Genomic DNA, 15,342 nt, shown 5'->3' with positions numbered 1-15,342 from the left:
TGACATCCTAGACAACTGCTGGGCAAGAACATACATATACAAACGTTTGGCCATAAAGTTTATATACCTGTAACTAAAATGTCCTTATACTTGATAAAACCAGTAAAATGTAGATACGTTTACAATAGTTATCTTTATATTATAAATTACAGTGGAGGTGTTTACCACCAGCTGGCTCAAGTGCACTATGTGTGTTAGAGATTTATAATGGAAGTGAGCTTTGGTGCACTCTAGTGCTGATTCATGGACAGTGAAGTTTCAAATGGAAACGAATCAAACTAGATAAGTAACTTCATCAGCCCTTAGGAAATAATGACTATGTTCAATTATCAACTTGGACATGTGCATTATTCTTAATATGGGAATACTGATCAGTTCATATGCCTTCATCAGAAAGTGCAATTTCACATGATTTTTTAAGCACCTTTCTTTCCTTTCCAAACAGTTAGAAAGAAATATATGATCCCTGAGTGCTTGTGTATAAAAGCAATAAATAGTACTTCTTTATATGCAGTGTTTGATTTGCAATTTGTCGTATATTTTCATCATTAAAGTATTTTTCCATTCATTAAACAGTGCAATCCCACATTTTAACAACTTTATTATTTTTTTTTTAATGAAACCACATATAATAAATAAGACTCGGTAAAACACAAATGGGAATGTTTTGGAAAAAGCTATATAACAAAATAATTTGTAGACATGTCAAATCGAGAATGAACTCTCACAGTGCTCATAACATTACCGTAACGTTACCTCTTTAACATTCTCTCAATCAACAGCAACAGAAAAGCAACTGAAAATGTTTACTGATAAACTTAGTATAAAACTATTTACTCAACAAATCTTCCCATAACAGTAAAACTTCAGCCTTCAATACAGGTAAACTGACTGCATCTGAAAACATATTGTCTTGACAAAAGCTTTGGGGAAATGTAAATGAACATTAAGACATCTAACAGACATATTGATGCAGTGTTACTGTATATAAAATAAAAACCATGAATGTCTTTGTGTCAAAATAATATTCAATGAATTTCTGAGATACTAAAGGAGTCTTTTAAAAAAAAAAAGCCGTCACCATTAAATTCTTTAAGAATCTGAAATTAAACTCCTGTGGTTACTTAATGGTTATTTTACTTTACATGTTTGCAAATCTAGCTAGTTTTACAGCAAGCAGCTATGGGGATATATAACAACAGGATGAACAACTACTGTGTGATGCCTAGCCGATATTATTGCATAGCTTACATGTAGGTGCTTTTCTGTTTTAAGTGCACAATTGCGACGATAAACATGCTTTCATTTGTTCAAGATATTATGGAAGAAGCTGGAATTAGGCAGCAAGTCACTGCATAATACTGTGTATTATGTAGCAATATTTACAGACATACACAGAATGGAAATTTTGCATCCAAAATTTATTGGATGGTCAGAAAAGAATTCACATTTGTATATCTAACCTTCTGTAATTGGATGACCAACCTGAGAATATCTCATTAATTTGAATACTTGGAAGCACATAAATGAACGATTCACTAAAAAATAATCCTGGATTGTTCAAAATCCATTCAAGCAGGAAGATAACAGAATTAAAAAAACGCATGTCTGCTGTCATGTCAGTCATAGCATGCAAGCACACTGGATACTACACAAGGAAACATTGGTAGGGATCTGAAATTCATAAAAGCTTAAGGATCACAAAGATAAATCACAGAAATTCACTATATGGATAAGTATTTGTGGACACCTGACATCACTCCTATATGTGGACCTTGCCACAAACTGTTGGAAGCACACAGCTGTTGTTGATTGTCTATGCTGTAGCTTTATTATTTCTCTTCATATCTGTACCGTCGCTCTCACAAACACTCTTGTGTCTGAATGGGCAAATCCATTCATCAAAATCTAGTGAAAATGCTTCAGAGAAAAGTGGAGATTTTATAACAGGGTTGAAGGTTTTTTAACATGTTGAAAAAGCACAAATGCATGTAATTGTTAGATGTCCATTAACATTTGGCCATATAGTGTACATGTCTGCCCTTAATGTTTTGTTCAGTTAAGCCTTTATAACCAACAAATGAATGATCCTTGAGTGCTTGTGTACAAGAGCAATAAATAGTACTTCTCTATAGGCAGTGTTTATTTGCGGTATATTTTCCTGACAATTTCTTTGTTTTGACAAAAGAATCTTGTCATATATTCAAATTGAAACTATTTGAATTTTGGAGGTATATTTTCACTACACACATTCTCAATGTTTTTTAAATCAAGGAGATCCTCAATGCACCAAAACCTACATAGGCAACATTCTAGTAAATGAAATAAAAGCCCACTGGTTGAATAATGGCCCTGTATTGTCCAAAATGCTGTTTGCAAAGCTTGACTGTATCTTGGTGGACAGGAGAGTATTGTGACTGTTTTGAGGATTGCAGATGTGTCCAAAATGTCAGCTGTAGTTCACACAGGTGAAGCTCACACTATTTTGGCCGGGCACGAATTTGCAGCAAGGTGGGTGTTTGCTCCATGATCTGCACCAGCAGCTTATCGATGTAGTCCTCCAGATCCCGCACCTGGACTTTTAGCTTCTTCACCTCAGCCTCACGCTTCTCTAACAGTGTAGCCTGGAGCTCTGACTCTGCCCTCTGTCTTTCTGCATCCATCTCCTGTTGCAGCAGTAGAGCAATCAGCTCCATGTTACTCAGAGTCTGGTAGTGAGTGTGGGCCTCTGACATCCACACCTGCTCCAGACAAAGAAATAAACAAATATTCACAAAGAGGACAGCCATGTGTGAGACAAAACAAGGACTTATTGTAGCATGAGTACTGGTACTGTTATCAGTCTGTCTGGCTAGTGCCTACAGTAAAACAACTCACCAAAATATACTTTCTACCCATGTGTTCTGTTTGCTACTTGATAATGGATGTAATGTCCACAGGTCACATTGACTTTGGGCAGCAGAAATGGAAAATAACATTTGAAATAACAAACCTTGAATTTGTCTACGTTTTCAGAAAACAGGAAGACATACAAACCCATTTCTCATGCCTGGGGATCCTCCTGAGTGAGTAGGAGTATGAGCGTGAATACAAATAGTACGCTATAGAGTGTCAGCTATATATTTTATTTAGCGCACACACACTCCTGTTGCTTGGAGTAAAACTGGTCATGCAGTAGGGATTTCGTTCTCTCACTCCCTTGTCAATCAGATTGACACTAACCAGTTGGTGTCTCTGAGCTCATCTAAGAGAAAGATACACTGATCTGAGACCTATAATGCAACAGCAGTTCAAAAAAGGTTTATTCTGGGTGGCAAAATTTGTACTTCCATATGTACAATCGAAAGCAATTCATTCAAAGCAATCGAAAACTTCATTTTGACCTCAACAAAAGACTTAATTATCTGTGAGTCTCTGTGACTTCACTTTCATACAGACTTCATAGTGTCTGAAATAAACGTGGATCATAAACATGGTTTCTCATATTTAGAATAGTTTTTACATGTATCCATAGATTAAATTACAAATGTAATGCTGGTTAATATTAAAAAATTATACAATATTAGCATGTAACCTAAAACCTTGATATAGAAAGATTCCTGTACAAAGTTGTCAGAAGGAACTGTCTGTCTTTTTATATCTTGAATTTTTCTATTCTTATGTTACTAATGTTACGAGTTAGTCCCTGGGGTATGAGGTTTTTTAAATGCATGCACTACCGGTGGTTTCTCCGGCTCAGCCATGTTCTGCTGTGTGGAGCGCCCAGGGTGGATGGACGAGCGCAGTTTCTCCAGCACTGATTTCTTCTCTCCCGGCACTGCTGTGCTGGTCAGAGGCTTCACTGGATGTGGGCTGGGCAAACAGCAATAATAAGAAGAAATCAAACACCATAACACCTATATAGTTTTAGTATCAGTTTAAACAAGCTACGCAAAATATCAGCAGTAACAGTGAGTGGATTTATGTTAGATTTCAGTCGTAACATGCTGAGAGAGAAAAAGAGAATAAAAAAATGTCAGAGAGAGATTTTAGGAAAGCTTCAATGACATCGCGTAATACTGTAAGAGCACAGTTTCTGTAAAATACCCATGCATCTTCGTTCATTGTGCGTATTCTGGCCAATCTGGTCAGTCTCACAACAAAAACAACTTCAAGATAAATAAGGCATCCTCACCTGACACTACACTTCTATCATGACTGAGACATTTCATATAACTGTGCAACAGAAGCGTGTGAAAGCAGGCTCTATTACTGTGAAAATATCCATACATCACAATATCAGGTGTCTCTCTACACTTAGAGGTCTGATATTCGTAATCTAGCATAAAACTGACACTAGTCTAATACATCCATAAATGAAATATAGTTAGTATGATTGTAATCTTGTTAACATGCAAGTTGACTGTTCCACATTTGGAATCCCTACTTTCACAGCACTTTAGCCATTTAAACACTCTAATAGTGAAAAGCACCTAGAAAATTTCAGCATTTCAGTTAACAGTTCATGCTCAACTCAAAGTCTCAAATTTAACTCAAATTGAACTTAAATCACCTCTAAATCCTTTATGCTGCCGTGAACCAGATGCACGAATAATAAGAAGCAAAAACAAAACGCGAGAAACAAAGCAAACCAAAAGAAAAGACCAGCAAAGTAAAGAATCGCATGAGCAAAGTTGAACATAGCATTGTAGCAGGAGATGGACAAAGAATAGAAAATAGAAAAGACCAAATTAGGAAGAGATGTCAAAGAATCAGAAGCTAACTGCTGGCTGGTCTATACACATATAAAGAAATGTATGTAATCAGGTGCTCTTGAACCTGGGTGTCTGAATGGTGTGTGTGTCTCAGGTGAGGGAGGAGGGGAGAAGTGAATACACCCTCTGAGGTCTCACCTGCTCTCCTCAGCGGGAGGGCGACTGCTAGCTGGCTCTGCCTCCTCTGGGGTAAGTGTGTGCTTTGCAGTAGCCTGTAGCTGAGGTGTGGAGGTGGTGTTCGAGGCCTCGGTCAGAGTGCTTCCCAGACCAGGCTTTGTGGTTGGGTAATGCATAAGCAAGGATAGGCTGGGGTCAGAAGTGACATTAGGATGGAAGAAAGAAGGGGATGGACTCTTAGGCACAGATAGTGAAGGTTTGGTTAAACTAATGTTAGAGCTTGCTGTTGGTAGATTTGCGTTGGGGTCAGACTTGGGGGAACTTGTAGTGGAATGTGTTCTAATGCGTGCTGATCTAACTTCAGTTTTGGAAGGGCTTTGTGAGCCTCTCGGTGCTACTCGAGCATGCAAGTCCTCAAAACTGATGCCATCTGTGAGAGTCAAAGGTGATTCACTGATCTTGTGGTTCTCTGAAACAGTAACATTCAAACTATTCGCTTCTGGCATGACTTCATCTTTTTTAGTCTTAATCTTGTCATAAATCAAACAGCATCCAACTTCATGTGGTGTACTGAAGCCTGCGTTGTCCTCTGTTGCCTCAGGTTTAAACAGTGCCGTCATATTTCCGTCATTCCTGTCTCGCTGGGGAATTGTTTGTGGACTTACAGAGCTATCTTTGTAATTGGAATCCTCAGATTCAACTCTTACTGTAATATTTGAATGTGGCTGGATGCTGTGTTGTTCTAAGTTGTCACATGGTATGTCACATGTCTCATAATGGTTATTGTCGGACAATCCACTTGCAACAACAACAGTATCTGGAGTTTCCTTTGGGGAAAAATGTTCTAGCTCTGCCATTCGGTTTAATAAATCTTGAGGAGGCACTGAGGAGAACCCACATACTGACAAAATCGCAGATGGATCAAAATCTGCAGCAACTGGGCACTGGGGTGATGCCTTGTTACTGCCTTTGTTTATCATTCCAAACGTAGTCTGGTTCAAATCTGAATGAGAGCTGTCACAATCAATAAAAGCAAACTGAGAAGTGTCATTTGTATTATTATTATTGGAATCTTGATTAGTGATGTCTTCAGTAGTGATGATGCTTTTAATTTGTTCATCAGTAATGGGCTTTGGTGCGGAGGAGGATTCAGGATTTATCTGGACCTGAAAGTCACTGCACATTGATTCACTCACAGTTGTATCACAGTCTGAGAGGCAAAATGGCGTACTGGGCACAGTGTGATCACTTGCAGAATTCTGGGAGTTTTGTTGTGTGCGTTCATACCCAAATTGTGAATACTTTAGGCCTGTCTCAGTCAGAAATTTCTCTTGTTCATTTTCTAAAGTGTTCAGATTTTCATCTCTGGTCATTTGTACAGTATGTGAAGTTGGATAAATGTTCAGATTCTGCTCCAGAGTAGCACAGTGCAAATCTTTACCTAAATGGGAAACTTTGTTGTTTGCATCTCTGTGCCTCTCTCGGTGTCGTATTGAAGCTAAATCTGTTTGGAAAAGCACACAGGCTTCTTTTTGGACTGCAAGCTCCTGTGCCCGGTCTAGCCAGCTGTCTGAGCACCTCTCCTGAAAGGGCACTGGGGTCCTCATTGGCCTTCGTGATGCTAAAACAGGTAGATTATAGTCCTTGGAGGTTCTTTCATCAACTATATTCCGCATTTTTGGTTCAGTACTACAGTATTCAACTGGATAAGTGTTAGAAGGAGAAGAAGAGATTGTGGCTGAGAGCGGTCGAGTGGGAGTTCCAACTGGCGATTTAAGACGGCTAGTGGCCAAAGCTTCAAATTCATCCCATTCCCCCATACTCTCAGATAAAGGACGGCTTGCTTGCATTGCATTATTAGAGTTCACAGTGGTAGTCTCTGGTGTTAAGGCAGGGAGGGACCTCTGCTTAGCTACACTCCGTGGCCTCTCTCTCTTTATAGAGAACATTTTGTTTGGTGTGATATCACGAACAGTACTTGGAAGCCCACTCCTCCCAGGAAATGCTGGGTAATGGTTGAATGGAGAGTTGTGGCAATCGGAAATCGCAGGAGGAGATTTCAAAGCTTCTTCTGCTATGAGCTCCTCAAAAAAGGGGTTCCTTTGCAGTCGTGTTAGGAAAGGATTGGTAGGGGAGATGGAGGCTGGTGGAGGTGAGGGATGGGAGAATGGATTAGAGTCAGAACCAACAGGAAATGATGACATGTTGCTAGTAGCAGAAACTAGGGGAAGAGAGCGTGGTGATTGAGTGGAGTGGCAGGGAGAGAGGGAAGCGGATGTTTCTGGGCTGCTTTCTACTTTAGGAGGAACTCCCAGCCTGTGGAGGGAAGGCACAAGTAGTCCTCTTAGTCAAATCAATGTGTATTAGGGCCATAACTGTTGCTAAAGGGATTTAAAAAAAATTCTTTGTTAGATACAAAAACCTCTTGACATAAGTGAAACATATGTTAAAGGCTAAAGTTTTTGACTGGTTCATGGAGTTGACTACTTATTTTTTGGTATATTGAGGCATTAGACTTGACATGATTTTCTTTTAACAAATAAATTAGTACTAAAAAAATCAGCATTAAAACATTAAAATGTCCATTCCTGTTACATTCAGAATGTACATAACTGATCGCTCATATTCTATATTCATATTTTATATATTTTATTCGTTCTATATTCATATTTTATACTCATTCTGTCTATCTCATCGTCTGCATTGTTTTCTTGTATAGTATAGTGTTATTTATGTCTGTACCTTTGAGAGTCACAAATTGCCAGAACCAAATTCCTTGTGTGTATCAACACACTTAAATAATTCCAATAAATCTGATTCTGATTCTGATTCTGAAAATGCTGAGAAAATAGTGGAGAAACCTGACACCCTAAAATAAATAATTGCTTCAAGTGAAATGGAAGTGTAATCTATCTGTAATCTATTACAGTAAAATGTGTCCAGTCTCCATAGAACATGCTATTTCACACACAAAAAAAAGTACTTAGCAACATAAAATCAAGTGAAAATCGGGTGAAAACGAACCAAGCAATTGATAATACACAGCAATTGGTAAAGCTGTGTGCATGCAAAGACATTCCACATGTATAATAAAGTGCAAAGCATTGTCCATAACGGATGCTTTCTTCTGCAAAAAATACATAACTGAAAATGTTAGCAGGCTTGTAACACTTGATGATTGATACATGGTAAACATGTTTAAAAGATAAAACATAACAGTTCCAGTATATTCCACTGAGCCTGAAAAATGCAGATACCGTTTTCGAGACCATTAACTGTAAACATGTATAAATACTCATAGAGAACAGAGATTTAGAGACAACATTGAAAAGGTCAGGTAGTTTGTATTTTTGGATTCAGTGTAACTTAAGTGCTTAAGCGCAGTCACCTTGGCTTGTTTTGGGTGTCAGCGGAACCGAACCAACCACGCAGACGTCCCTCCTGACCCTGCTCTGGTTTGGCTGGGAGAGAGTCACTCCTCCCACTAGAGAACAAAGTCTTCCTCAGCTTCTTCCCTTTATCTGCAACATCTGAGGTGGAAGAAGCCATCACCAGAGGGGCAGTGGCATGCACCAGCTTCCCATCTGAGTTGGGGACTCCCATAGCCAGGGCTGAGGAACCCTCAACATCTCCCTCAAGGTCCTTTTTGCTCTTATCAATGGAGCTGCGCCTCTGGGTGTCTTCATTGCGGCGAGTAAGATTCTGCAATGAGCGTGATAAAGGAGAGCATTTCTCTAGTAGCGTTCTCTTGATTGGCAGACTCCCGGGTCCTTTGGAGTAGATGGGTTCAGAGTAAACATGGCTGCCATTGATGCAGAGGGTGGACTTGGAAAGCAGCGTGTTCTGGCCTTTTACACTCTCTACAGCCATATTTTGACGTGCGGCAACTGTGATCTTACTGGCCTCGTCACTGTGTGCACGCTTGTGGGTCATCACTTTAGGAGCCGTAAACACTGTGTGGACAGACCGAGAAAAAACAAGACAGGAAGAATCAACAGAGGGTGAGCTGAAACAAGGTACTGACTTCACCAAGCTTGAAATATGATGAAATAAAGCTGTAGTCATGGACTAACATTTTTTTCTACCTACATAAATTCCAAATCTATACATATGTATCTTTAACTTGCTTTAGTGATTGATTGGATTAGACTACTTGGTGCTGCCCCACTGCACCTACAGTAATAAAGCATGTTGCTACCCAAATGAACAGCACTCCGTTCACATATGTTCCCCCGGTCTCCTACCCTTTACTCCCCCATCTGGGTCAGTGCGGAAAGGCTCCACCACTCTGCTGCTGTAGACAGGTGTGCTGCATAGCTCTATGGGAACAAAAGGATCCCCTGCTGACGATGCCATACTGCTTTCTGAAGCCAACGAGGAACAGGAGCGTGTGTCTGAGTTCTTCCGCAACTTCCCCTTCAGAAAGAAGCCCTTCACCTTGCTCTTGCCTTCGTCAGTACACTCATCTTGTACTGGGTTCCCTGCCCCACCGTCCTCTTGGAACGCCTGACTTGTTGAGCTTGACAGAGCAGCATAGCGGCCAGGGAGGATAGCTGAGGAAGACTCCACATCTCCTTTTTTCTTGCCTGTGACACGGTCTTTCAGCTTGCCAAAGGCTGAGCGAGGCTTGTCCTGGACGGTCAGATCATACATGCTAGCTGTCATATTATTGCGAGTAAACTGGATGGTAAGCTGCAGTTCACCTCGCTCCTTCTCCTTCCTCCCAGATTTAGAGTGCAACTTTAGCCACCTATACCACAGACACAGAACACACACACTTCAGGACACAATCTGCAAGTAGTGTACAGTATTCATATATCTTTACTTTGTGTGCTCATAACAAAGAGTTCAATCTTGGTTTAATCAATTCATAGGATCTTGTTTCTCATAACCTGAGAGTTAAATACCAACTTTAAGTTGGTATTTAGTAAAATCCCAGCAAGATGTCTGGCTTCTGTCTGACCTTTACAATTAATGGCTAATTGATTGTACTGCAGAGATGGCTATCATTCTGATAAGTTCTTCCATCACCAACCACACAGGACCTCTGAGTCATAGTGACCTCAACGGTTTTTGGTTACTTCCCTGACTTCCTGTTTTCTTGGCTTAAGTTATAAAAAAAAGTACAAGCCTTCTAGATCTTTTAGATTAGTACACAGTAAATACTTCTTAGTATATACACAATTGAAAACACAGCTTATGATAACAACCATGATAACGTTTTTAAAAACGTTTTTAAAGAGAAGCCAACAGAGCTGTTCTACATTTGTATGATGTCTCGATGCATCGTCACAGTGTAAAATATGATCTGTAGAATTGCTGAAACATTTTACACCTCAGTAGTGAAACCTGCTGGCCAGTGTGTGTTAGACTCTGCCCTGCTACCTAGGAGATAACATATAGTGCCAAGTAAAATACTGGCCTAAAGTAACAGAAGCAGAAAAACTCTTATAGGAGCCAAGCATAAATCATAGCTCTGCCCAGAAAGAGGTGAAATGCCTCTGACACATTGGGTTTATACACCAATGTGCCTTTGTTTTAAACAGGAGCAGTGTTCCAAGTATTTCCTCCACTTCCAGTCTCACACAGAGCTCCTCAAAGGAGCACAAATCAGACACGTGCAGAGGCCAACAAAAATGACGAGAAAGAGAGTGAGTTAGAGAAAGAGAAACAGAGGGGTGGGTACTGCTCTAAACAAAATTAAAGCCAGATGTTTGCTTTGTTTCTGCCCTCTTACACCACTGTCTGCTGACAGGATACTGTGGGAAGGGTTGGATCTTCCCCTTGTGTCCCTGCACGTGACTCTGACAAGTCAAAAACAATGCAGGCTCTGACAACCAGAGGAACCAACACTCTGTGTTCTGGACTTTTCCTTGTAAACACAGCAGACAATTTCACAATAGCTAAAGGGGTACAAGACGGATACAACAGAAATAAATATATCATAACTTTGAAGAGGTCAGACAGGCAAATGTGGACAACTACCTGTACTGTAACTAATAATGTTATGTATGTGCTTATTTTCCAAAAAACTGTAATAAAAAATTTTAATTCTTACTTTCATTCATTATTCATTCATGTTCAGTTACCGGTTATGCTGGTCAGGGTGGAAGTGTATCTAGACAAGAGGCTTTAGCTAAGAGGCCTCAGTGCCATAGACTTCCTTGTCTTTCCAAAAATAAAGCTCAGTCATCCTGACTGAGAAGAGAATGAATATGCTGAAAATATGGCAATATCAGAATGCCTGCTAGAACTGCATATTCAAATGTACTGATTTAGTACTGATGTACTGATGTAATGATTTAAGATACCAGATTCAGGGTATTTGTGCTGCTATGCATGGGAACATGCAGGTGCATGTTTAGTGATTTCTTGATGCTGTAATGTTCCCAGAACACACTGGCACAGCCCCTGCTGAGGCCGGCACTGCGCCAGCACACAGATGTCTGACATTCACTCGATTTTGTCTGAACTGTGCTTCTACTCTGCCCATTCCACACCTTATCTGTCTGTGAAAATCATCCTTTGACAGTTGTTACAGTTTTTTCACCCTCCTTTCCTCATAACTGTCTGTCTAGCTGTAGCATACTGTACGTGTACAGACCCATTCAACCAAGTGCAAAAACAAAGCTAGAAAATGTTTTACATGTGCAAGATTTTCTTCTTGCTTTAGTACCTTAGTAATGAGTAATGGAAAGAAATAGCAAAGGTAGCAGGAGCATGACAGCATTAATTTACAGGATGGATATGTACATAATCATTGCAGTGTTTCCTGAAACATCGCACTTCATCTGCTAGAAACTATTATTTAAATGTGATTTGAGGGTAAAGTTTGGGGTGACAAGTCTTATTTGTGAAGTGGCAGCTGTACCACCCATGTGTAAATATGCAGAGAGCAACTGCTGCAACATAAACAGTGTCTGTGACTGTGGTCTTTACTGCAGTTGTCATGTGGGAATCATTTATGAGTGAGTATACAATTAGAGCAAGCTTTCACTTTGAGAAATCTGCACCTGATTCATACATGCATGTTTTTCTTAGGTCTAAATATGGGCTGCCTCTTTAAAATCGAAAACATTAGGTGCCATAGTAAAGGCGTCAGGTCTGTGGAGGTATTTGGGAAGCATTTGTGAGTTATTGCGCAACTTACTCGTTCCTAGGACACGTCCCACTCTGAAACAGTTTGTCCAGAGGCACCACGGCCTCGCCGAGAAACAAGTCGAGTCCTATGAGCACTCTGAGCATGACGGTGAGGATCAGATCCCCGCTGCCGTGGGGATGCGCCCCCGCGTACTCCAGCAGGCCGGGCTGCAGCTCCAGTGAACACTCCTCATTCCACTCGGGCTCGGTCGATTTCTCTGCCAGTCCCGTGGTGTACTTCAGCTTCCCCAACTGCATAACCGTGTACACATAGCGGCTGCCCTGCTTGCCCTTGGTCCGCAGCGCCCTGGCCCGAATGACCGTTACGTTGACGTGGGTTGGGACCCATCTCTGATCCTCATCGTCCAGGCTGATCAGAGGCATGGCCCAAAAACTAGAGGATGTCCTTAAACCGCTAATACACTTTCCCGCAGTTATACGTGTCTGCAAAAGCTCTGCATTATCTTTCTCCAGCCAGAGACAACAGCAGACCGCCGCGTCAAGTTAAACCAGCAGGAACGAGCCCATGTTCACAAGAACAGCAAAAAAAACTTAACGCTGCTTTTTGCATCATCCGAAAATCGCTGTGTTTTGACAGGAGCTCGATCCGACCCGCCCTCACACACACACACACACACACACACACACACACACACACACACACACACACACACACACACACACACACACACACACACACACACACACACAAAGGCCTACCAAAGCAGTACTCTGTAGATTTAAAGAGAAAGGCGGCAGATTTTTTTAGGATTCCATCTAGTATATCGTCAGTAAATTTGGTCTAATTTAAAGCGAACACACACACACACACTCACACACACACACTCACACACACACACATACACACACACACACACACACACACAAAATACACTGGACGGATGAACATTTATTTATTTATTTATTTATTTATTTATTTATTTATTTAATATATTTATATATGAAACAAAAGGTTCTTCTTTAGTCAGATTAAGCTACATTTTACTAATAGCATAAACACAGGCTGCTCTACACCCTACAGGACCTGGTAATAAACCTGATTCTGATTCTGAAATGCCTGAACAGCTGAGTTATAACAATAACACGTTGATTAGGCTACAGAACACACCCTAAATGTACAGCCCTATGACGAACTGTGTAGGGATTCAGGTGATTGCGCAGTGGCTCTAAAACACAGCAATCGATCTTATTTCTCCCAGAACGAAAGCAAAATGTCCTCTGATATTTAGAGTATGTAGTTAATATTTGGGTCATTAATGTGCCTTGTGCTTATCTCATCCACACCTGACCCACCAAAGTTATTGCTGCTCAAAGGGTCACAACAGATATTGATAGAAAACTTTCACATGATAAAAGTAACACAGATGTGTCATGCTGGATCATTTTTCCTCAAAAATTTAAATAAAATGTATAATATTTTTGGCTCGTTTGTTTGATTGAGTTCACTTTGGCTGATTTTAGAACTTGTGTGAAACTGTGATGATGTTTTGGACCATATTTATGCAGAAACATAGGAATACCTAAATATCTAAAGTTTCAAGCAACACATGGACCACTTCATAACATCATCTTCCTTTATGGCCATGTGACAACGTTCCAGGAACGTTCCTGTAAAATTTATACAACTTTTGTCCACAATTTTGTTGGTGTTTCCCACCCCAAAATGAACAAAAATGAACACAAAACACAAAAAAACTGTTTGTTGTTGTTACTATTACACTTTATTAAACAAGTCCAAAAGAAATGTATTTATCTTAAAAATCTTGTTGCTAAACTGTGTACATCCTGTTGAGGGGTTGCCATCAGTACAGCTAGATGACTTAGTGCCGTAGTTTGTCTTCTCTAAAGAAGCTTTTCCTTTTATAGAAAACATTTTTATGTCGCATCCCTAAAAGTGGCATTGTTGAATTTGCTTTTTTTTTTGTATTGAGCTAATATTGTGGTGGTGTGGTTCTGAATTTGTTTTGTCAGATCTTTTGTGTTTTCTGGTTTTCTTTTGAGTTATAGTGATTGTATCGTGTTGTGTGTTGAATTACCGACAGTAGCATTGCTTACAACAATGTTATTTATAGGCTATGACCAAAAAAAAACCCCATAAACCTTTGGCCAATAGTATTTGTAATCCTGTGATGAGAAACTGACTAGGATGACAGGCTAGAGGACAATAAATACAAATTGTGCATGAAAAGAGCCATAGACCCACAGATACACACAGAATAGCAAAATAAGCATATATTTATTGAAGTGTCCAACTAAGAACATACAGTGCTAGAAATCACAATCACACTGGAGCAGCTGATTACTATATCAGCAACAAGCTAGACACGTAAACACAACTAGACACAGCATCCTCTGGTTGTCTCAGCTTAATTGCAGCTCTCAGTTTTGAGGTCTTGTGTTACATTTTGAAGTCTGAAGAAGTATGTTAATTATATCCTCATTTGTTCATTTTATATGAAATGAGACCAAAATAGGCTAGTTTTGATCAGTGCATTGTCATGTTAACTGATGGGTGACAGCGTGGGTTCAGATGGAACAGGGGCATCAGTATTAGTAACTTTGTTAAATCAGTTTGAAGTTTAGTAGTTTTAGTGTAGTTTGTATTGTAGTTTTAGTTTAGTAGTTAGCTAGGTTTGGTAGTTTGCTCATGTTAAATCATATATGTTTCTGGCTACATACTGAACTATCTAGCAAAGATGTTTACACATAACCCTAAAAGTAAAGGTAGCTAAAGTTTAACAGAGAGAACCTAAAATGATCTAGCTAGCTAGTCTAGCTCACTCAGCTAACAGCTAGCTTAGCTGAGCATATGCTTTGGCTCACATACTGTGGACCTGAAGATCATTATAACACATTTCCTTTCAAGCATTTAAAACTGAAGATACCTGATAACAGGCCAGGGAGGTTCATGCTCATCCATCACCACTGTCTCAGACATTGGTGCTGCTCACTAAGAACTTGGTTCCAAAAGTGTAACAACTAGAAACTGCTTTCTTTTGATTGGGTCTCAAAATAGAATTATTTTAAAATTTGGAATTAAATGTATTATTATAGTTTTTATTGTGTAACAGTGCTGTAGTTCATTTTTATTTAAAATGGAAACAGTAGAGTCACAGAGACCATTGTACCCAAGTAAGAACGTTGTACGTAGTCCGTTACTTTCCACCCCTGCTTAGGCGATTTACAACAAAAATTCCAGCTGATCTCACGCTTCTCTATTAAGAGCGACAGCTAAATTAGATTTTATGTAATACACAGAAATGCCTGCATTATGTAACTCATCAATCCAGCTGTCCAGTTACTGTAGCTC

General features: G+C 39.8%; 1 protein-coding gene across 2 annotated transcripts; it reads right to left on the bottom strand.

Annotated features, from left to right (window-relative positions):
* Positions 1–584: 584 nt before the first annotated feature.
* Positions 585–12,625, bottom strand: rab11fip5b (RAB11 family interacting protein 5b (class I)). Of its 2 annotated transcripts, XM_060885351.1 has the most exons (6): positions 12,022–12,625; positions 9,116–9,621; positions 8,260–8,824; positions 4,893–7,187; positions 3,720–3,852; positions 585–2,741 (listed from the first exon to the last, which is right to left on the bottom strand). In XM_060885351.1, exons 1-6 carry the CDS (start codon positions 12,393–12,395, stop codon positions 2,481–2,483), a joined length of 4,134 nt encoding a protein of 1,377 aa, XP_060741334.1. In that variant the 5' UTR covers positions 12,396–12,625; the 3' UTR covers positions 585–2,480. The 2 variants fall into 2 exon arrangements, with proteins under 2 accessions (XP_060741334.1, XP_060741335.1); XM_060885352.1 differs by lacking the exon at positions 4,893–7,187.
* Positions 12,626–15,342: the final 2,717 nt, after the last annotated feature.

Source organism: Tachysurus vachellii, chromosome 13, assembly GCF_030014155.1.
Source record: "Tachysurus vachellii isolate PV-2020 chromosome 13, HZAU_Pvac_v1, whole genome shotgun sequence".
NCBI classification, from domain to species: Eukaryota; Metazoa; Chordata; class Actinopteri; order Siluriformes; family Bagridae; genus Tachysurus; species Tachysurus vachellii.
Note: the sequence above shows the minus strand (reverse complement) of the source record. Positions and strands in the feature narration are given on the sequence as shown.

What these genes read in the sequence shown, in the direction of transcription:
- rab11fip5b (XM_060885351.1), bottom strand. Translation starts at nt 12,395, where the DNA reads ATGCCTCTGATCAGCCTGGACGATGAGGATCAGAGATGGGTCCCAACC. An exon ending in CCCAGATGGGGGAGTAAAGG is followed by an intron (nt 8,825 to 9,115) that starts GTAGGAGACCGG and finishes CTGTCCACACAG; the next exon opens with TGTTTACGGCTCCTAAAGTG. An exon ending in GACACCCAAAACAAGCCAAG is followed by an intron (nt 7,188 to 8,259) that starts GTGACTGCGCTT and finishes TTCCCTCCACAG; the next exon opens with GCTGGGAGTTCCTCCTAAAG.